Source organism: Vulpes vulpes, chromosome 1, assembly GCF_048418805.1.
Source record: "Vulpes vulpes isolate BD-2025 chromosome 1, VulVul3, whole genome shotgun sequence".
NCBI lineage: Eukaryota > Metazoa > Chordata > Mammalia > Carnivora > Canidae > Vulpes > Vulpes vulpes.
Genome location: NC_132780.1, coordinates 8,607,559 through 8,629,122, shown reverse-complemented (window position 1 = coordinate 8,629,122; position 21,564 = coordinate 8,607,559). Strand labels below are relative to the sequence as shown.

Genomic DNA, 21,564 nt, shown 5'->3' with positions numbered 1-21,564 from the left:
AAGGCTTTCGGGCTCATTTAATGCCAAGGTGATCCCATAAAGTACGATCATTCTTTTGTGACAGATGATGAAACTGACATTCAGAGCGGGCTGGTGACTCCACATCCCACAGGAAGTCGCAGAGCCGAGATCCAAACCCAGTTTCTGTCCAGCCCCAGTGTCAGGCCTTTGCTCTCGTGGTCACAGCCTCCACCCCCCCCAACCCCTCTGGCCTGGGACGGACGCGGCCAGGCCTACAAGGGCGCCAGCTCAGGCTTTGGCTGCAGCGTGCAATGCGTGACTCTGCAGCTGGCGACCTCGCAGGCTGGGCGCATCCCTCCGTGGCGTTCCCTCATTGCGTGTCACCCGAGTTGGGTAACCGCGTTTCTCTGCTCGCCCATGAACTCCTACAGGGCCTGGCTGGGGCCGATTCATCACTGTCCCCGGCGTGTCCCTGGCAGTGTCCGGCCAGAGCCTGGCATGTGGCACCATTAATATTTATGAAGCACCTCTCTTGCGCTGGGCTGTGCTGGGGTGAGCTCTGGGCCCCACCCTCTGGGGACTGACAGTCCAGTGGGGGAGACAGACACCCCCTGCTCCCCAGACACTGCTGGCCCAGGGTGGGCACCACCCAGCCTGAGAAGAGGATCTGGGAGGGGTGGGTGGGGGAGGTGATAGACCCACAAATGAACGAGATGGCCCTGGTCTCCACCCCCACAGACTCTAGGCCCCAGGGGGCCGGACTGACCCAGAACAAGCCTAAATCAGTAAGAGGCTTCCAGGCGGCTGAGAGCCAGAAATGAAGTAAAGCAGGTGATCGCAGCTCCCTTCGCTGGGGCTGTCAGGGGAGGCTGAGACCTCGGGCTGAGAAGATGCCAGCCCAGGATGAGCCAGGGAGAGGGCATGCCCAGGGTGAGAAAGAGCTCCGTGCAATTCAAGAAACCGCAGGAAGCTGGCGTGCCTTGGGCACAGTGAGGGGTGGCGGGGGGTGTCCGTGTGAGGAAGCCGAGCCTGTGCAGCTCATGCAGCAATAATGTGAGGTCGGCTTGCAGAACTGGGAGCCCACCCGCTGCCCCGGGGAAGCCCTCAGCCCTGGGGCCCCGCGCCCAGCTCGGCCTAGGACTCCTGCACTCAGATGTGCCTGTCACCAGCTCGGAGCCCTCCTGTGGATAAAGGACAAAGTCCCCCTGGGCCCTGTAAGGCCCCGCATGATCTTTCCCCCTCACCTCTCTGTCCCCATCTCCCGCACTCACTTGGCCCGGGCTTCATGGGCCTCCACACTGTCACCCTGGCAGGGCGGGCGTGCTTCTGTCTCAGGGCCTTTGCACCAGCTGCTCCCCTTCCTGGAACACACTCTGCCCCTATTGCTTCTCCCTCAGACTCCTTCAGATCAAACATCACCCTCCCAGTGAGGCCTCCCTGGTTATCCTTGCAAAAACTGCAACTGTCCCCCCTCATGCCCCTTCCTTCCTTGCTTTTTCAGAGTGCTTACCAATATTTACCCTGCTTTATATATTTTTCTTTTTTATTGTGCTTGCGGTCTGACCCCCTGGTTAGAATATCAGCTCTGCAAAGGCAGAGATCTCTGGCTTGTTCATAGCTGTCTCCCAGGACTGAGACCAGGGCCTGGCACGTGGTAGATGCCCAATAAATAGTGGTTGAACCCATGCAAGGGAGGGGGTAGAGAGAGGGGGGGAGAAAAGGAAGGGAAAGGGAGAGGGAAACAGCAGGTCTGTGAGATCCTAAGCCTGGTAAGCACCCCCAGCTTGGAGGCAGGAGTGTTAACATTTCTCCCCTCCAGGATAAATTGGTGCTGGGCTGGGAAACTGAGGCACAGGGCGACACTGTGGGCACTCCTTGGGCGGCAGGAGCACTGACTGCGGGTCTAGGAGGAGAAAGGCCCCCGACGCCACCTGCCGGAGACTGGGGTCATGACAGCCGTGCCCACTTGCTGATTTAGGGTAGGAGATGCCCTTCGCCCCTGCAGGCAGGAGAGGAGACGGCCCGGGGGCACCCCCAGAAGTGCAGAGTCCACGGAGCCACAGCTCTAAGCCTCTTTATTTCCGAGGCCCTGTGGGCGCCCCGCCCTGCCAGTGCTATGCAGGAGAGCAGGGCTGTGCCGCCCCACACCTGCCCTGCTTTGCTCTGTGTCTGCATACCTGCCCTCCCATCACAGCCAGGGGGTACCCCCACCTCTCCAGGAGGGGAGAGCCGCCCCGGCTGCCTCCGGGCTGCAGCCACCCCACATGGGCCCTCAGGAGGGCTGGGAGTCAAGGCCCGCCCTGACTCTCCACCTGGGCCTGGGCAGTGTCCGGTCATACTAGCCAAGGCAGCGAGGCCCGGGGTTCCTGAAGAGAGCTGCCCCTGTACCTAGAGGTACATCATCCGGCCAAGCAGGGGTCTCACCACCCAGACGTCATCCACAATCTTCCCATCCTGCAAGGGACAAAAACAAAGGAGGTAGTGAGAGCTCAAAGTCCAGACTCCGGGGCCAAGGACCTGGATTCACACCCCAGCCCTGCCTTTAATGGGCTGTGTGACCTTGGAAGAATTGCTAGGCCTCTCTGAGCCTCAGTTTCCCTCATCTGAAAAGTGGAGATGACAGCAACAGTACCTACCTCATAGATGTTGTGGGAATTAAATGAGATTATTTGTAGAGGGCTTTTTAAAAGGGGATCCTGGGCAAGGACTGGGTAAGGTGTGGTGTATTATGAGCACAAACCCTAGAGTCAGACAAGCCTCACTTACATCCCAGTGCAACAGCTCTCTACATGGCCCTAAGAATGTTACCCAACACTGAGCCTCACTTCCTTATTCTATACGCAGGGGAGAACTGAATGTGATCGACACGTAAGCCTAAAGCCTACCCCCGGTACGTGCACCGTTCAATAAAGGGTAGTTATTTATAATAAAGAGAACGTGGTCTTTGGAGATAGAGCCCAGCTCTGCCACCCTCCAGCTGTGTGACCCTTGGAAAATTACTTCCCCTCTCTGAGCCTCAGTTCTCTCACCTGCAAAATGGAAAGAAAAACTATCCCAAGGGATTGCTGTGGTGATTAAAATGCTACTAGATGTAAAGCATCTAGGCCAGCGTCTGATATACAACAGGTGCTCAAGAAATCATAATTATTATTATTTTAAAATTACAATGGCAGGGGTGCCGGTGGCACAGACGGTTAAGCGTCCGACTCTTGGTTTCTGCTCAGGTCGTGATCTCAGGGGTGTAAGATCGAGCCCTGCATCGGGCTCTGTGCTCAGCTCAGAGTCTGCTTGAGATTCTCTGTCTCCCTCTGTCCTTCCACCCACTCTTCTCAAATAAATAAATAAATCTTTATTTTAATTTAATTTTTAAAAACTTTTTTGTGAAAGATTTTACTTATTTTACTCATGAGAGACACAGAGAGGCTGAGACACAGGCAGAAGGAGAAGCAGGCTCCCTGCAGGGAGCCCGATGCGGGACTCGATCCCGGGACCCCAGGATCATGCCCTGAGCCAAAGGCAGATGCTCAACCGCTGAGCCACTCAGGAGTCCCAATAAATAAATCTTTCAAAAATAAAATAAAATCACGATGGCAAAAATAAAGAAAGGTAAACCATGAAGATTTGGGTCCATCGAAAGCTGCTTCTGCTACACACACAACATATTGGTTTCCCTCTCACCTGCTCCCACCACCCACTGCTTCAGGTTCATAGACACCTATGGAATTTACCATGCTTTGGAGATTGTTCTAAGCACTTCATATAAATATTGTCATCCCCTTTAACAGATGGGAGAGCCGTGGCTCAGATAGTTGAAATAAGTGGCTCGAGGTCAGCCAGCTGGCAAGAAGTGGAGGCAGGATTTGAACCCAAGATTGCGAGCTCTGGAATCCATGTTTTTAGCCACCCGACTCCAGAACACGCTGGGCCTGGTTACTCAGGCAGGTGACTGGGCCACTGCTCACTGACCTGGTCATCCGACACCTGCTGGATGTGGACGTGGGTCCCGTTGAGGATGTGTAGCCGCGTGTACCCATACTCTTTCACCCGCACAGCGCTCCAGGGCCGCGGGAAGAGGGAGAAGGGGGTGAGCCGCTCCTCACAGCCCTGCCAGACAGAAGCCTTTAGACCCAGGGCTGGGGTGGGTGAAGGCCCCGCAAGGAGCAGAAACAACCTCCCAGGCCGGGACCCTAATGCCCCCAGGGAAGACAAAGTCTGCTAAGACTTGACCTCACTAATGCTCAGGATTGAGCTTTCACCCAGCCAGGCTTCTTGCACCCCCGGGTCTTTGACTTCTAGAAAAGTGCACGGCTGTAAAAGACTGCCCACTGCAGCATTTTCTGTAAAAGCCCTGAGCTGGCAGGTGCCCAAATGCCCATCAGTGGCGGTCAGTTAAATTCTAGCATAGCCATCACAAAGCAGGGTGTTACGGAGAGGTGGCCGAGATGCATAATAAAAGAGAAAACACAATTTGAAGCAGAGACGAAACCTGGAGGTCTCAACAGTGGGGGCACAGTAGACCCTCCAAGAAAGCTTTTTATAAGTCACCGGTGCCTGGGGGAGGACGGGTGTTTATCCTTGTAGCAGAATGCCAGGCGACATGAGCAGAGAGCATGAGGGACCTTAGGAAATCACCATTCTGCAGCCATCATTATAATAATGAATGGAAGCAAGAATCATCAATCGATGGTAAAACTAGTGGTGAAAGTTTGAGGAATAGCCAGGTATTGGCATAGTCCCAAATGATCTCTCCAGGACAAAGAGTATATTAATAATCATTAATTATATATAATATTATAAAATATTAATAATATAATAATCGCTACGACAAATAAAATAAGACCAAATAGAGATTAAAACAGATGTGGTTGGGGTGCCTGCTGGCTCAGTTGGTTGAGCATATGACTTTTCTTTTAAATTGTATTTATTTATTTGATAGAGAGCGAGCACAAGCAGGGGGAGCGGCAGAGGGAGACAGAGAAGCAGGCTCCCCACTGAGCGGGGAGCTGGATGTGGGGACTTGATCCCCTGGCCCCAGGATCATGACCCGAGCCGATGGTAGATGCTTAACTGACTGAGCCACTCAGGTGCCCTAAGACTCTTGATTTCAGCGCATGACTCTTGATGCCTAAGACTCTTGCCCTAAGACTCTTGATTTCAGGGTCATGGGATTGAGCCCTGTGTCCGACTCCGTGCTGGACGTGGAGCCTGCTTGGGATTCTCTCTCCCGCTGACCCTCCCCTCCCTGCTCACAAGCACCTGCTCATGCCCTCTCTCTCTCAAAAGAAAACAAAAACAAAAACAAAAAACAGATGTTCCCGTTTGGGAAATATTGGTAAAGGGGATATTGAGAGTATTTGTATTTTTGCAACTTTTCTGTAAGTCTGAAATAATTTCAAAATTTAAAATGGAAGAAAAAACTAATCTATGCTGATTAACGTTCAGAATAGCGATCACCTAGGGGTATGAGGAGCCATCTGGTGCTGATAACATTCTATTTCCTGCTCCAGGTGGTGGCTTTGCACTGGGCCAATGCCAGGGCCCCGTTCTCAGAGATTCTGGTGTTTGTTCTGGAATGCGGCCCAGATGCTGCAGTTTTAAAACTTCCCCATATAATGTGCACCAAAGTTGAGAACCCCTAGGGCATGAAGCATGATCCAAGTTGTTTTTAAAAAGTGGGTAATATAGTAACACATCTCTATCAAGACAATTACTCAATTGTGCATGCAGAGAACATTCTAAAATGCCATCCAAGAGACAGAGCACCAGAGTAGGGATGAAGACGGGGGTGTGAATGCCTGGGGTTCACCTCCTGCCCCTCTGTACTGTTTGAATTTTTATCACAAGTGGTTCTTACTTTGATCCTACTAGTCTTTAAGAACCATATTAAAAAATAAGCTCTCTCTCCTTGCAGAAACAAGTGACTCCAAGGTGGAGAGGGGAAGGGTGGGAAAACACAAGATGATCTTGGAGCACCCTCTTGGGCCAAAAAATAAGGAAGTGCTCACGAAATGACAGGGCCACACAAAGAAACATAGGATCTGACCTCAGGAGGTTCCAGTGGCCCAAACGGGGGCAAGGTGAGCAGTGGCATAAATAGTATCAGATAATCACCCGCAGGATAAAATAATCACCCATGAGTCCACACTGGTATAAATCACTAACAAACTACAGAAATGGGACGGAAGGGACTCTTCCTCGTGAGAGGATTCTAATGAAAAAATCTAGGAGGAATGAGGGAAATAGCAACTCCCCATTAGAACACCACAGTAATCATTGTTGCTGGCAAGACCCATAGGGGGATTCCAAAATCAGTAGGTGAAAGTTTGAGGAGAGACAGGAGATTTGCATGGCCGGAAAGTATCTCCCTGAAGATACTTACTAATTAATTAGAAAGGGAAATACAACTTTACAGCGGAGGAACCCAGCAGACACCTCCTTAACCAGGCGATTCAGGGAAACATCTCCAGGAATGAGACACATGGATGGGAGGAACCCCCCACCCAACGCACCGAGGAGAACACAACATCACTTCTGTGACTGTCTTGTGCAAAATGCGTAACCCGAATCTCAGCAAAAGGACAGACAAGCCCAGACCAAGGGGCATTCTGCAAAACAACTGGCCAGGAGTCTTCCAAATGTGAAGGATGAAAGACAAGGAAAGACTCGGAAGACACAAGAACTAAACTGAGCGTGGGATCCGGGAACAGAAAGCGGTCGTCAGTGAGAGGTTTGGTGGAAGGTGAATCGAGTCTGGAGTTCAGGTTGCAGTGATAATAAGAATCTCTCTGTCTTTGGATCCATCCTGTACACCTGGGCATGCCCCCAACCCCTGCCACTTGGCGAACCTGGGACTGAACAAGTATTTGACTGCCTGAGCCTCTGTTTCCACATCTGTACAATGGCCCTGCTACTAGGGCTACCTAAGCTCTAAGGTTGAGAGGTGGTGACAGCAGCTATAGGAACACATGGCACGCAGGCTGGTATTAGAGGCAGTAAAAATGAAGAGGCAAGAAGCCAAAGGCACCCTTCCCCATGCTGCTCACAGCAGACCCGGTGATGATGTGGACAGGGCCTCGAGGGTTGGTGTACGGCGTCTCTCGGCTGCCGTTAAATACCTGGAGAAGGGAAGAAGGGGGAGGCGCATGTCACACCAGGCCACACTTTGGGGATCCAGGGATCCACCTACACCAGCTGAGGGGCCCTCGGACCTCCTGAACCTCACCTGGTAGTTGTAAATGGGCCACAGCCGTTCGTATGAGTGCTCGTGAGCCCACAGCTGCAGGTCGACCCCTGAGACAGAACAAGTTGGGGTCAAGGCGTTTGGTCCTGGAGAGATGGAAGGGGCTGGGGCCTGGGGCCAGGAGTCCCCCGGGTCACTCACCGTATTTGTAGAAAAGATCCTCCAAGCCGTAGAACTTGCCACGGAGGCCTTTGCGAACCTGGACAGGGTGAGCAAGGAGGTGAATGGGGTGAATGGTGGTGCAGACCGGCCCCCCGCCTGGCTCTCAGCACCCCGACCCAGGGAGGGGTCCTCACCTTGCTTTCATGCCACGTACAGTCATCCAGGTCAGCATTGGAACAGTACATGGGCCGGTGGCCCATGGTAATGATCCACGGCCGCGCTGCCCGGTTCTTATTGGCTTTCTAGAGAGAAGGGCCCAGAGTGAGGGGCATGGGTGGGGGGAGGGAGGAGAGGGTGGAGGCTGGTCAAGGGATGATGGGGGACCTCCCCCAGGTTACCTGGAGGTCGCTCTCCAGCCAGTGGAACTGTCTCTCTACCAGGTGGTGGCCGTAGTGGAGGAAGAAGTATACCTCGGTGGAGAAGGAGATGATGTGTGCAGGGCCCAGATCCCAGCTGGAGGGGTCAAAGGGCATGGTTCAGAGGTGGGGTCTCCTCGGCATCTCCCACCCTCCAGTCCCCCCAACCCCGGTCCCCCAGATTACCTGTACCACAGGCCTTCGGTGTTCCCTGGCATGGTGAAGCGGGCCTTGTAGTTAGAGAAGTTGCTGGATAAAAGGAAGTAAAAGGGTGGGGAGAGGGTCTGGGGTCCCAGAGCCCGCCCCTATCTCCCCACTGTCAGGCCAGGTCTGGCTCCCAGCCCAGCCCTCATCTCCTCTCCTCTCCTCTCCTCTTGTTACCACTAAGGCGCTGCTGCAGCATGAGACACTAAGGTAAGATGCTAAGTAAGGGAGGCATGTCTGTTTGCATCCATCAGACCCTCACCCACCCCGAAGCCCCGGGCCCTCACTAGCGTTCTTCGTGATTCCCAGGGCACGTCATGTATGGCAGGCTGGCGGCCACAGGTTCGATGAGCCGCATGAACTTGTCCCCGACACGAGCGTTGTCCTGATCCATGTTATAGGCAAAGTCTCCTGGGGGGCAGGGGGACCGAGGAGAGAGTGAGGACCCAGACCTGGCCCTCCCTTCGCCAGAACGGAGAGCCCTGGTTGCTCAGCTGTGCAACCCCCTGGCCCTGAGCCATCCTGGTTCTCTGATCCCTACCTCACACCCACCCACATGTGCACTTGGAGCTGTTTCCTGAACCTCTGGCCCCTGAGACCCTCCCTCCCCTGCACCCTGCAAGACCTCGCTGGTCTCCTGTGCTCCTATCTGGAGCACTGGCTCCCATCTCTGCCCGCCCTCTTGTCCCCTCCCAGGACAGCGCTGACACGATCTGGTACTGGTTTTGTACCAGGCATAGTTCCAAATGCTTTACATACTTGATCACCTGAACCTTCAAAACACCCTCTGAGGTGGATGGTATTATCGCTCCACTTCAGATGGAGAAACTTAGGCCCAGAGGGGTTAAGTGCTCATGCAAGATCACATGGCTCGTTAGTAAAGATCCAGGAATCAGGCCCTGGGAGTCGATTCCAGTCTGTGGCTGTGAACCCAATCAGGCCCAATCTCCATCTCCCATGTGTGTCCTTGTCCCCTGAAGCCGCAGCAGCAATGATAATGACAAGGAGCACGTGGCACTTACAGCATGCCAGGCAATGTCACCTATGTAGTCATCACGACAGTCCCGTGATTTCTGGACCAGCCTTAGCTCTCATCATAATAACACAGAGGACAAAACCAAGGCACACGGCTCTACGTGCTGGAGCTGGGATTTGAACCTGGGCAGTCTGGTTAACCACAGACACCACGTCTGGGGCCGGCCTCGTCACCTGTCCCCTTTAGAACCACACTCACCCCAGCACAGTGCCCTAGAGAGCCCCGGGATTGCCTCCTCCCCCCCAAGCCCCACCCCCCACCTCCGGGCGCACCCATGCCGATGCCTCACCCACATGGAGAACAGCATCGTACATGCCCTGCTGGGTGTCCCTGCGCAGCCGGGGGAAGGCCTTCGGGTTGTCGGCACCCAGGTCCCCAAACACAGCCAGACGGGGGCTCCAGTGGGGACCGTTCTTCAGGGCTCTGAAGCGGAACCGACGGCTCCAGCCCCGAGAACTGCCACAGCGGTAAACTGAGGGCAAGGGGGAGGTCACAGTCAGCTAGGCGCCCCCCAGGCTGCCTCCTCTGCACAGCCCCCACAATCCATCTTCACTTGGTGGGGAGAGGAAGTGAGGATTGAGGGGTTCTGACCCATGCCCTTCGGTCCACTGCACCCCAGACCCCAGCACCTCCCATTTCCATCCCGGAGTCTCATGCAAGAGGCTCCAGATGAGCAGAGCCGTTCCCAGCCCGGCCTGAGCCCCCTGCCCACGGTGGCTTCCCGCTGACACCACACTCCTCTTCCTGCACCCCCTCAACACCTGGGCCTGGGGTCCCTCTCACCGTACTGGACCCCGGGCAGCAGCCCCCGCAGCGTGACTCGATGGATGTAGAACTTCCTCCGCAGGACGCCCCCATCCACAAAGGGGCTGAAGGTGCCCTGGGCCCGGAGCGGCAGGGGGCCTGTCAACTGCAGTCCGAACTGCACTTCAGAGCGCGTGGGGACCCACGTGGTCCAGGTGACAGTCATGGAGCCAGGCTCACCTGCAAGAAAGGAACAGAGCCAGGGCGGGCAGTGAGGCCTGAGCCGGAGCAGGGAAGAACATACAGACACAGACTCTCTCCAACAGCTCAGGGACAAGTTAGTGGTTAGGGACACGGGTTCCGGAGCTCCCCGCATTAGACCTCAGCTTTGCCATCTGCAAGCTGAGCTTCCCTGGGCAAGTCACTTCGCCTCTCTGAGCTTGTTTCCAACTCTGTAAAGTGGAATAATGATAGTATCTAAGGATTTTGATGAGGCTTAGGGGAATAAATACAAGAGAAGCACTTGGAACCGTGTGGTTAGGATTCCATGGGTGAGTGGATAGGATTCTTAATATCTTGATTTACTCGTGCAGCCCGTGTGCCAAACATTTTACAGACATGATACCACTTAGGGGTTATAAACCCAGATGTTGAGACCCCTGCTAGGCAATATAAACAGGAACAAAGGCCAGCTGGAAAGAGTAAGGCAGCAGAGAGCTCTGGGGTGTGCAGCAAACTGTCCACCCCTCCCTACCTTAAAGGGGCCACCATTACCACTCCCGTGATAGCGGCCTTGCAGGAAGCAGGCTCAGTGCCCCTAAATCTGTCTACTTCTAGAGGAAGTCTCTATTACGTGGGTTTTTATATTCCAGGAACATGGACACATAGATAGAGATAGATAGATCCAAACTTTTCAGTGATAGCTCAAAATTCTTAAATGCCAGCAACCAAATCAAGGTTTGTTTTTATAAGACTTTATTTATTTGAGAGAGAGAGAGAGCAGGAGAGCATAAGTGGGAGGAAGGGGCAGGTTCCCCACTGGAGCAGGGAGCCCCGATGTGGGCTCCATCCCAGGACCCTAAGATCATGACACGAGCTGAAGGCAGATGCTCAACCAACCAAGGCACCCAGGTGCCCCCAACTCAAGGTTTTAAACCTGCCACACGGTATGGTCTGATGTCAAGAGCACGTGTTCTTATTCCGGCAACAGGAGAATGCATGGGCAGAGGATTGTTCATTGCTGTTTGTAATCACAGCATATCAGAAACAACCAAAATGCCCATCCACAAGAGAGGGACCCCATTAGACTATGTAACATCCAGACAGTGGAGCACAGGGGAGCTATCCAAAGAAAGAGGACACGTTCTAGGAAGTGCTGTGGAATGACATCTGGGACGTCCAGTGAAATTAAAAAAGCAAAACACACAAGACTTGTCTATGGTCATCTGTTCTTCATGGAAGAGCACCCAGGTACCTACTCATCTGCATGAAAGAAATACAGGAAGGAGTCAGGAGAAAGGGAAGACGTGGGTTACTTACATGGGGTGGATGAGAACGGGGTAGAAAAGGGAGACAGGAACGGAGCAGAAAAAGACCAGAAGGGAAAACATGACCTTTTTTGTGTGTAATTCTGATTCTTAGAATTATAGTCACATTTCATATTTCCTTCATGCACCCCTAAAATCACACTAACGATTACAACCACCTGGGATGAAGGGAGAAGCCAGTGTGGAATGTAAACTCTAACCAATGGCTGTCACTATATTTATTTACTTTTAAGATTTTATTTATTTATTCATGAGAGACACAGAGAGAGAGGCAGAGACACAGGCAGAGGGAGAAGCAGACTCCCCATGGGGAGCCTCATGCGAGAATCGATTGCAGGACCCCGGGATCATTACCTGAGCCAAAGGCAGACTCTCAACCACTGAGCCACCCACGTGTCCCAATGTCACTATATTTAAAAAGGAAATAGAGCAACCACACCGAAGAGGGGTTAACCACGGACTAGGTCTCGACTGGACACTATAAAACTATAGCAAAAAGGTACAAATTTCCAGTCATATAATTAATAAGTCATAGAGATGGAAAAAAGGACAGCCTAGGGAATATAGTCAAGCATACCATGCTAACGTTGCATGGTGACAGATCCAGTAGTGAATAGAATTGTCGAGTCACTCTGTTGTACACCTGAAACTAACGTAACATTGGATGTTAACTTATACCTCGGTAATAAAAAAAATAAAAATAAAATTTTAAAAAAAAACTTTAAAAAAACTACAGAGGAAAAAAAAAACTACAGAGGAAAAGGACTGCACATACTTGTCACCTAGTAAGTGTTCTCACAGGGATCCAAACAATTCTGAGACTGCTTTATGCCCCTACTCACGTCGAACAAACACCGAAGTATACTGTAAAAGTGGGAGATAAGTTTCACAATGCTGGAGAAAGAAGGCTAATAAGAGATAAATAAATAAATAAGGACAGAAGAGGGCTAGAATAAGCCCGTGATGTCGGACTAGAATCACAGGTGTCAGTATGATCTCACGGTAAGTGCGATTATACATGTACAGATAGATATGGAAATGGAGATGTGTGTGTGTGTGTGTGTGTGTGTGTAATACACACACACGTTGCCTAGCTTTGTTTGTGAAGGGCCTGGAAGCTGTGATACCTCAGTAGCCACGAGCACACCTAGTGCTCAGATCTTAGTTTCTAGATACCCGTTCTGTGGCAAAGAAACCCGGGCTCCTCGGGGAAGCAGTTGATTCCAACGATGGGGAAGGAAATATGTCAAATAAGCCTGGAGTGACATGTGGTGCCAGAAAGTGGGGGAGTCCTCAAGAAATGATGGGGGTTTGTGGAAAGAACACGGAAGCCGATCCGAAGGAATTCCAAAAGACCAAATCTGGGACAACTTGAACCACAAAATAAATAATGATAATGATTTAACCTATATCAGAATAGATATTTGTAAGTCTATTCTGAAATACATAAATAAATAAATGGATGGATGGATGGATGGATGGAGGCGGGAAGGGATAGCTTTCCTTAGAGTAAAATTTCCATTAGATGGAGAGAAGGAATTAGAAAGTCACAAAATCATAATTAGGCAAACACCACGCTAATAATTATTTCAGGCAAGATCCACCTCGGATGGATCTTTAGACAGATGCTAAAATCAGTGGGTTAAAGTTTTAAGAGAAACATAATTTGCATGGTCTTAAGGAGCCTCCCCCAATTTATTTATTTATTTATTTATTTATTTATTTATTTATTTTTATTTATTTATTTATTTGAGAGAGAGAGAGGGCATGAGTGGGAGGGGCAGAGGGAGAGGGAGAGAGAATCTTAAGCAGGCTCCACACTAAACTTGGAGCCTCACGCAGGGCTCAATCTCATGACCCCGAGATCGTGGCCTGAGCTGAAACCAAGAGTTGGATGCTTAACTGACTGAGCCACCCCAGCAGCCCTCCCCCCAAGGTATTTATTAACCACAAAAGGAAGAAGAAAAATCCTATGGTGGAGAAACCCAGCAGGCCCCACTGTAACCACGCAGTGAAGGTCAACACCACCAGTAACAGCAATAAGCTGCGTCAGCATCGTGCGCTCGGATACCAGGCACCAGGCAGGACACAACATCCGCAGCTCTGATAGTCTTGCCAGCAAAACAGGTAACTTCATTCCAATCAGGAGAAAATACCCGACAGACCCCAAATGAGGGCTACCCTACAAAATAACTGCTCGGTACTAAAAAAATGTCAGATCCTGAAAGGTAAGGAAAGACAGCAACTGGCAGGTTGGAGGTGACTAAGAAGGGCAGCCAAATGCTAAATAATGAAATAAGCAAGCGGAAAAACTGCTGACATTCCAGCGGATTCTAGAGTTTAGTTAATAGTATATTATACCAATGTTAATGACTTCCTGTGTTTTTTTTTTTAAGATTTTATTTATTTATTTGAGAGAGAGAGAGAGAGAGAAAATGAGTCAGGGGGAGGGGCAGGGTGAGATGCAGACTCCCCACTGAGCAGGGAGCCTGACTCAAGGCTCAATCCAAAGACACTGAGATCCTGACCTGAGCCAAAGTCATAAACTTAACTGACTGACCCAATCAGGCACCCAACTTCCTGGTTTTAATAAACATATTGTGGCACCTGGGTGGCTCAGCCAGTTAAGCATCCAACTCTTTTTTTTTTTTAATTTATTCATGAGAGACACAGAGAGAGAGAGGCAGAGACACAGGGCAGAGGGAGAAGCAGGCTCCATGCAAGGAGCCTGACCCGGGACTCAATCCTGGGTCTCCAGGATCACACCCTGGGCCGAAGGCGGCGCTAAACCGCTGAGCCACTCGGGCTGCCGAGCATCCAACTCTTGATTTTGGCTCAGATCATCATCTCAGGGTTGTGAGATCAAGCCCTGCATCAGCTCTAAGCTGGGCATGGAGCCTGCTTAAGATTCTCTCTCTCTCTCTCTCTCATTCTCTCTCTCTCCCTCTGCTCCTCCCCTCCCCTGCACGCACATGCACATTATGTCTCTCTAAAAATAATAATAATAATTTAAAATAAATAAACAAACACATACCATAATTATGTAAGAGTAGCAGAAACCGGGTGAGGGAGATATGGGAACTCTGTAATATTTTTGTAAATTTTCTGTGAAATCTAAAATTAGTAAAAGTTGAAGTTTTAAGACAAATATCCTGGGTTGCTGAGCCGGCCAGCAGGGGTTCAAATCCCAGACTGTGTGACCCAGGTGTCAGACTCTTCTATCTCTATCAGCCTCAGTTTACTCTTCTGAAAAATGGGAGTAACTCTAGGACCGGCAGCTTAAGATCCAGTGTGAGGCTAAGTGAGTTATCCCTCTGAGGCATTTAGTAAGAGCTTATTTGCTATTGTTACTGTGACGGCCGGACAGGGGACAGCTGTCATCTCACTGGATTTTCACAGCAGCACCACGAGATGGGTTTACTGTCCTTCCATTTTACAGAGGCCTCCAGGCAAAGTGCCTCGTCCAAGGTCAGTTGGTCAATGAGCGTCAAAGCCAGTTCATTTGAGTGGTTTCAGATTCTACAGGGCAGCTCAGCTTTACGAAACGATCTTCCTGGGGCACCTGGGTGGCTCGGTCGGTTGAGCGTCCGACTCTTGATTTCAGCTCAGGTCATGATCCCAGGGTCCTGGGATCGAGTCTTAAGTGAGGCTCCCTGCGCTGTAGGGAGCTTGCTTCTCCCTCTGCTCCTCCCCTATTTTTTCTTTCTCTCTCTCTCTCTCTCAAATAAATTAAATCTTTAAAAGAAACGATCTTCCTCACGAGTGTCAAGGACACACACACACGCACAAAAAAACCCCAAAACCCAAAACCCAAAAAACAAGGAAAGACTGAGGAGCAAAAGAGACTAGAGACACAGCAGCGAGATGCAGTGTGGGATGGTGGATCGGATCCTGGATTAGACAAAGACATTAGTGGAAAAATTGGTGAAACCCGAACAAAGGCCAGAGTTCAGTTAGTGATATAACGCCAAGGTTCATTTGTTAGCTTTGACCACGGGCACATAAGACGTTGGCATTAGGGGAAGCTGAGTGAGGAGCATACGGAAACCCTGCACTAACTTTGCACCTCTTCCATAAATCTAACATTATTTGAAAATAGCAAGCTGAAATTATTCAAAAGCCAGACAGAAAGAAAGGGCTGTGCATAGGCACAATTATTTGCAACTCCTTTTAAAATTCTCCTCTGTGTTTCAACCCCAAGTCTTGTGAGACCACATTTCCTTCATATGTATCATCCAAAGCAACATATCACAACAGCAGCAGAAGCAGATGTGGGGGGGGACCCGGGTGTCTCCTATTAAGCCAGACATTAAAGAGACTTAAAAAGATGTAAACCAATGCCACGCTTCTCATTAAATTTGTTCCCTTTGGTACAGTCGTTATTTTTCATGAAAAAATGCCATTTACCTTAACACAGAACGGCTTTATTACTGTTCATTTTAAACGGCTTAAAAATGTTTAAGTGCCTCAGTTTCGGGTTCTAACACGGCAAATATTACAGGTATAACTCACATAAACTAACGCTCTTGAAGGTTCGCAATCGTTTTTAGCCGCGCGAAGGGGCCCTGCGACAAAAACGTGTGAGAACCATGGCTACACCCCATTTTGCCACTTCACAGGTTATCTCTCATTTACTCCCCACTATGAGGTCACACTAATATTTTCCCACTGTCCTGATGAGGAAGCTGAGGCCAGAGAGGTTAAGTCACTCGCCTACGGTCACACAGCAGGTGAGTTGCAAAGCGGGGATTGAAACCCAAAATGTTTGGGTCCAGAGGGTCCAGAGTCCAAGGCCTGACCACCACAGGGCCCTGTGATTCCCTAGATCAAGGACCAGGAGGCAGCTTTGGGGGGACACAAGGAGCAGTGACACAACGACCACACCAGTGGTCCCTTTGAAGGACGCTTACGAGAGGCTGGACGCCGGAATCATTTCCCACACAGCCAGCTGCACCGCTGCTGGGGACCCCCGCTCAACAGAGGCACACAACCGAAGTCCAGGAAGACCAGGCCACCAGCCCAGGCTCCCACAGCAATCCACAAGGGGATACTTGAGCCCCCAAACCCCCTGGGCCTCCCTGGGAAACTCCCAGAAGTGGCCACAGAACTTACCTGGGTAGGACAGGTGGACTTGCTCAGGGGCTGCCTCTGGGGCCCCCTGGACTCCCAGGGAGAGAAACAGGAGCAGACAGCAGCAGGACCGGCAGGGACAGAGGGGGCGCATGGTAAGGGGACAGTGGGGGAGGGCAGACCGAGAAGGGAGGGGTCCGCAGTAGATCAGATTCCGTCAGGAACAGCACCAAGGGGCTGGGAAGACGCAGGGTGGGAGATCAGGCAATGTCGGGGGAGGCAGGCAGGATGGTGAGGAGGTCTTCAAGGGGATGGTTATCCGGATGCTAGAGAGAAAAAAAATCCGATCACTACCAAGCCCCAAGTGTTCTGAGACTCGCTGTGTGCTAAGCACTTTGCATATATTAACTCCTGGGAGCCTCCCAGCATTCCTCAGTGGTGGCCACCGTGATCACCACCGCCGGATCACCGGATCACGGATCACCCAGGAGGCAAATGAGCAACAGTGATTCAGGGCACGGCTAGGGTGTGATGGAGCCGGACTGGAACCCAGGGGTCCTAACCGCAGCTCACCCCTGATCAGTGAGAGGTTTGGGGGAGGGGTGGGGGCTCAGCTAGAAAGTTGCCCTTGGCAACCCCCTCCCCAGCATTCCAGCCTCCTCTCAGCAACCCCAGCTCCCCGGACCTGTCGCTCCATCCCTAGCAGCGCCCCGGGCTCTCAGACCTCAACACCCTGCATTTTGGCCTCCAGGCTTGGTGTTTGGTCTTAGTGACCTCAATCCTCCACTCCATCCCCAGGTGCCTCCGGAATTCCATCCTACCTGGAGCGGACGCTTGCCCTCTGCCGCCTGCCTGGCATCCCATCCTGCCTTGGTGACCCCAACCTCCCCCCCAACCCCCCCAGCCCCCCAGCCCTGCACCTGCTACCCAGTCCCTTCTCCCCAGCCCTTCTGGCCGGCTCCAGTTTGCTCCCCAGCTCCCGCAGGACCTGCTGGGGGCCCAGCCCGGGTCAGGCCCGTCAGCGGCGGGGGACTCCCTCCCGGGCCCGGCTCACCCTGGGGCGCCCGCCAGCCGCCCGCACGCGCGTCTCCCGCCACCAGGGCGGCGGCGGTATTTATGAGTTCGCGGCACCGAGGCATCCAGCCGCCCACAGCTGTCCCAGCCCCGGAAGAGCCGGCCTTCCCCAAGTGACAGGCTCCCCAGACAACCGGGGCCCCGGGTCGCACAGGTCCGGCCGGTCCTGGGCGCCCCACGCCCACCCCCGCCCCCGGGGTGGGGCGTGGGAAGGGGGACCCAGTAGGGCTTGGTACGCCGCAGCCGCCACCTCCAGGCTGACCACCGGAGGAGCGCCGGGACAGGTAAGGCTGCGCTCGTCCCCCAGCCGCCCCACCTCGCGGCTGCGGGAGTCCCCAGGGCACGGACACTGGTCCCCACCCCCTGCCCTGCCAGATCCCGAGGTCCCCAGGTGTGGGGCCTGCGACCCAGGGGATTCCCCTATCCCTTCCCGCCCGCTCACCGTCCTCGAAATTCCTTCCTCCTGCCTCCTTCCCCAAGCTTGGCCCTCGGCTTCTCCCCAGGGAACCCCCAGTCCCCTCGGGGGCACACTGAATACGCGACATCAAAATCCACGAAAAGGCTGGTTTCTGCTGCTTCTGAGCTGGGCGCCCTAGGCGGGTTTCTTAACCTCGCTGAGCCTGGCCTTCCTCACCTGTAAAACGAAGGTAGCAAGAGTACATACCCTATGGGCTGCTGCGAGGATTAAACCAGATGAGGCATGAAATTTCATGCTGAGAACGGGCCTGGCCCAGAGTAAGGGCTGGATGAGAATCAGCTTTTTTTTTTTTTCTTGTTTAAAATTATTATTAATGCATGAACTCCAGAAATTGCCCTGGGGTCTAGGTGGGAGCCAGTGAGAATTTTCCTGTACACCTTGGTGAGCTGTTTGAAGGCTGAGAGTGGCTTGCCACAAAATACGTTCAGGGGTTCCCCCAGCAGCAGGAAAAGTTGGGGGGGGGGAGGTGTCCAGGCTTTTCATTATTCTCCCTTCCTGTCAGCAGATAAAATGACCCGACCACTTGGCTTTTAGTAATTCAAAGTATAGCAGTTGGGCTGGTTGGGTACACAGATTTCCGAGCCTGACTCTGAGCCTGGGAAGGGTTCAAGATGCGCCTGATGTTTGGATTTTTCCCCACCCTCTAGAGTCTCTGTGACAGCTTAAAATGTAATAATAAGCAGCTCCTTCAGCCGTACTCAAATACCCTCAAGCACCCACTCCCACTCCTACCCATTGTAGCTCGCCCTCAGTTTTGTTTTTCTTCCAGAGCTGAGGCTCTTAACCTTTTTCTGTGCCAGAGACACTTAGGGAGCGCTGCTGAAGCCCTTCTCAGAATCATGTTTTTACAGGCATGAAATAAACTCACAGCGGCATGAAAGACACCAATGCCACTGAATTATGGATATAGAAATTTTTTTAAGTTTATTTTTTTAAGTACTCTCTACACCCGGGGCTCCTGGGTGGCTCAGTGGTTGAGCGTCTGCCTTTGGCTCAGGGTGTGATCTCGGGGTCCTGGGACTGAGTCCCGCATCGGGCTCCCCGCCTGCTTCTCCCTCTACTTATGTCTCTGTGCCTCTCTCTGTCTCTCATGAATAAATAAATAAAATCTTTTTTTTTCAAACGTACTCTCTACACCCAACATGGGGCTCGAACTCATGACTCTAAGATCAAGGATCACACGCTCCTCTGACAGGCGCCCCCCAAAAATATTTTTTAAACTAGTATGTGATGCGGTAAGATATGTGCTTCTTTCTCAATGCATGAAACTTTGAGATCTAGCTCAGGTTGAAAAAAAATGATGGTAACTCAGAAGCTTCAGTGGGTGTAAAGAAGATGCTTGAGAGGGCTGAAGTGACTGCAGTGGGATGTGAAAACATCTTGGATTTCTTTCTTTTTGTGAGAGAGAGGGAGGCTGCGCTCCTGTGGGAGGTATGGGGAGGGGAGGGCAGGGGAAGGGCAGAGAGGGGGAAAGAAAATCTTAAGCAGGCTCCACGGGTGGAATCTGAAGCAACACTCGATCTCATGAACCTGAGATCATGACCTGAGCTGAAATCAAGAGTCAGACGCCTAACCGACTGAGGCCCCCCGGGGGCCCCTGATTTCTTCCTGTGGCAGAGCTGCAAGTCTGCAAATAGGACAGAAGGACATGGTATATTTCTGTCCCAGCAGCCCGTTCTTAAATGGTACCCTCTTAAAAATATTGGAGGACTCCAAAGAGGTTTTGTGTAATGGGTTCTATCTATTGATATTTATCATGTGAGAAAATTAAAATGAGGGACGCCTGGGGGGCTCAGTGGTTGAGCATCTGCCTTTGGTTCAGAGCGGGATCCTGGGGTCCCGGGATCGAATTCCGCATCGGACTCCCTGCAGGGAGCCTGCGTCTCCCTCTGCCTATGTCTCTGTCTCTGTTTTTCATGAATGAATAAACAAAATCTTAAAAGGAAAGAAAATTAAAGTGAGAAGTTTTTAAAACACACGAATCCACATGCGTACATTCCATTAGCCAGCCTATCAATGACGTCACCACGGGTCAAGCCACCTTTGGAGAATGAAAAAGACAAACACGTCTTAGTATGATAAAGAAAATAGTTTGACCTCATTAACGCCCTAAAAAAGATCTTGGGGATTCTCAGACCAACCACATTCTGAGGACTGCCAAGGGCAAAGAAAAGGGCAAGAAAAGCAAGGAGGTCATTGGTTTTCTCATCCAGATGCATGTGCCCCTAAATCCCATCCCTCAGCTCCCATGAAGTCTCACTGCATTTGCACATGTTGGTCCTTGATGTGGTGGACGAGGACTCGCAGCCCTTGTGCGGCCCCTCCCCGACTCCTGCTCAGACCTCAGCCCTCTCCTACTCTCAGGACCTCCGGTGAACTATTTCCAGTTCCTCTTTCCAGACAGCTTTGTGTTTTGAGAAATATCCTTCCACTTCTCTTATTTCTTCTCCTCAGGGTGGAGAACCTTGTGGTAGTGAACAGAGCATCTGCTCTGGGGCCCGATGGCCTGAGATTGGATCTAGCTCGAGCGTTGACTAACTTAAGCAGTTACTGAACACCACAGTTCCTCAGTTTCCCCTTCTGTTAAATGTCACTAATAACAGTAACAATCTCATAGTGTCGTTGTGAAGATGGAATAAAGTAGAGGGCCTGGGTGGCTCAGTCGGTTAAGTGTCTGCCTTCAGCTCAGGTCATGATCCCAGGACCCTGGGATCAAGTCCTGAGTCAGGCTCTGTGCTCAGTGGGGAGTATGCTTCTCCCTCTCCCTCTACCCCTCCTGCCTCCTCATGCTCTCTCTCTCACACACTTTCTCTAATAAATAAATAAAAATCTTAAAAAAAAAAAAAAGATTAAATAGGGGGATCCCTGGGTGGCTCAGCGGTTTAGCACCTGCCTTTGGCCCAGGGCATGATCCTGGAGTCCCGGGATTGAGTCCCGCATCAGGCTCCCTGCATGGAGCCTGCTTCTCCCTCTGCCTGTGTCTCTGCCTCTCTGTGTGTGCGTATGTGTGTGTGTCTATCATGAATAAATAAATAAAATCTTTAAAATAAAGATTAAATAAGGTAACAGATATCAACAACTTAAAACAGTGCCTTGTGCAAAACAAGTGCCGTGAGCATCCCTTCCAATTATCATTATGCCTTAGACACCTGAGCCGCTCGGTTGTAAGATAAGGGTGTGATGAAGTCACTTTTCCAAATCATTTTTAAATTATTTGAACCTTCTTTATTGTGAAATATGACATACGAACAGAAAGTATCTGAAACATAAATAGTCCACTTAACGAATTATGACAAAGGGAACATACCTGTGTAACCACCACCCAGATGAAGAAACAAATCCTACCAGCTTTCCGTGAGCTCCTTCCCCCCCCTGCCCAGGGACTACTTTCTCTCTCCACGTGAAGGTACCCACCATAGTGACTTTTACCTAATTTATACTGCCTAAGTATGCCTTCTTGTAGACAGTTTCATTGTGCTTATTTTCCCCATGATGTGAATAATCTTATACAGTAAGAACTCTTGTGTTGGAAAAAAAAAAAAAAAAGAACTCTTGCGTTAGCTTCTTTCACTCAACATTATGATTGTGAAACTCACCCAGGTTGGGTGTATGAGCGCAATCCATGCCTTCTCATTGTAGAGTCGTATTCCATTGTGTGAAGACACCACAATACCTTTATATGTTTATATACC

General features: G+C 51.3%; 1 protein-coding gene across 1 annotated transcript; it reads right to left on the bottom strand.

Annotated features, from left to right (window-relative positions):
• Positions 1–17,505, bottom strand: ACP7 (acid phosphatase 7, tartrate resistant (putative)). Its single transcript, XM_072752104.1, has 13 exons — positions 17,375–17,505; positions 16,363–16,646; positions 9,743–9,943; positions 9,249–9,431; positions 8,211–8,334; positions 7,906–7,968; positions 7,702–7,816; positions 7,498–7,605; positions 7,343–7,400; positions 7,184–7,251; positions 7,005–7,076; positions 3,928–4,065; positions 1–2,415 (listed from the first exon to the last, which is right to left on the bottom strand). The coding sequence occupies exons 2-13, from the start codon at positions 16,472–16,474 to the stop codon at positions 2,350–2,352; spliced, it is 1,308 nt and encodes a 435-aa protein (XP_072608205.1). The 5' UTR covers positions 16,475–16,646; positions 17,375–17,505; the 3' UTR covers positions 1–2,349.
• Between the last annotated feature and the right edge of the window lie 4,059 nt (positions 17,506–21,564).

Excerpts from the sequence above, each read along its gene's own strand:
- ACP7 (XM_072752104.1), bottom strand. The coding sequence starts at position 16,474 with ATGCGCCCCCTCTGTCCCTGCCGGTCCTGCTGCTGTCTGCTCCTGTTT. Across the intron at positions 7,401-7,497 it reads GTACGTGGCATGAAAGCAAG|GTTCGCAAAGGCCTCCGTGG; the intron begins GTGAGGACCCCT and ends CACCCTGTCCAG. Across the intron at positions 7,077-7,183 it reads GGCCCATTTACAACTACCAG|GTATTTAACGGCAGCCGAGA; the intron begins GTGAGGTTCAGG and ends TCCCTTCTCCAG.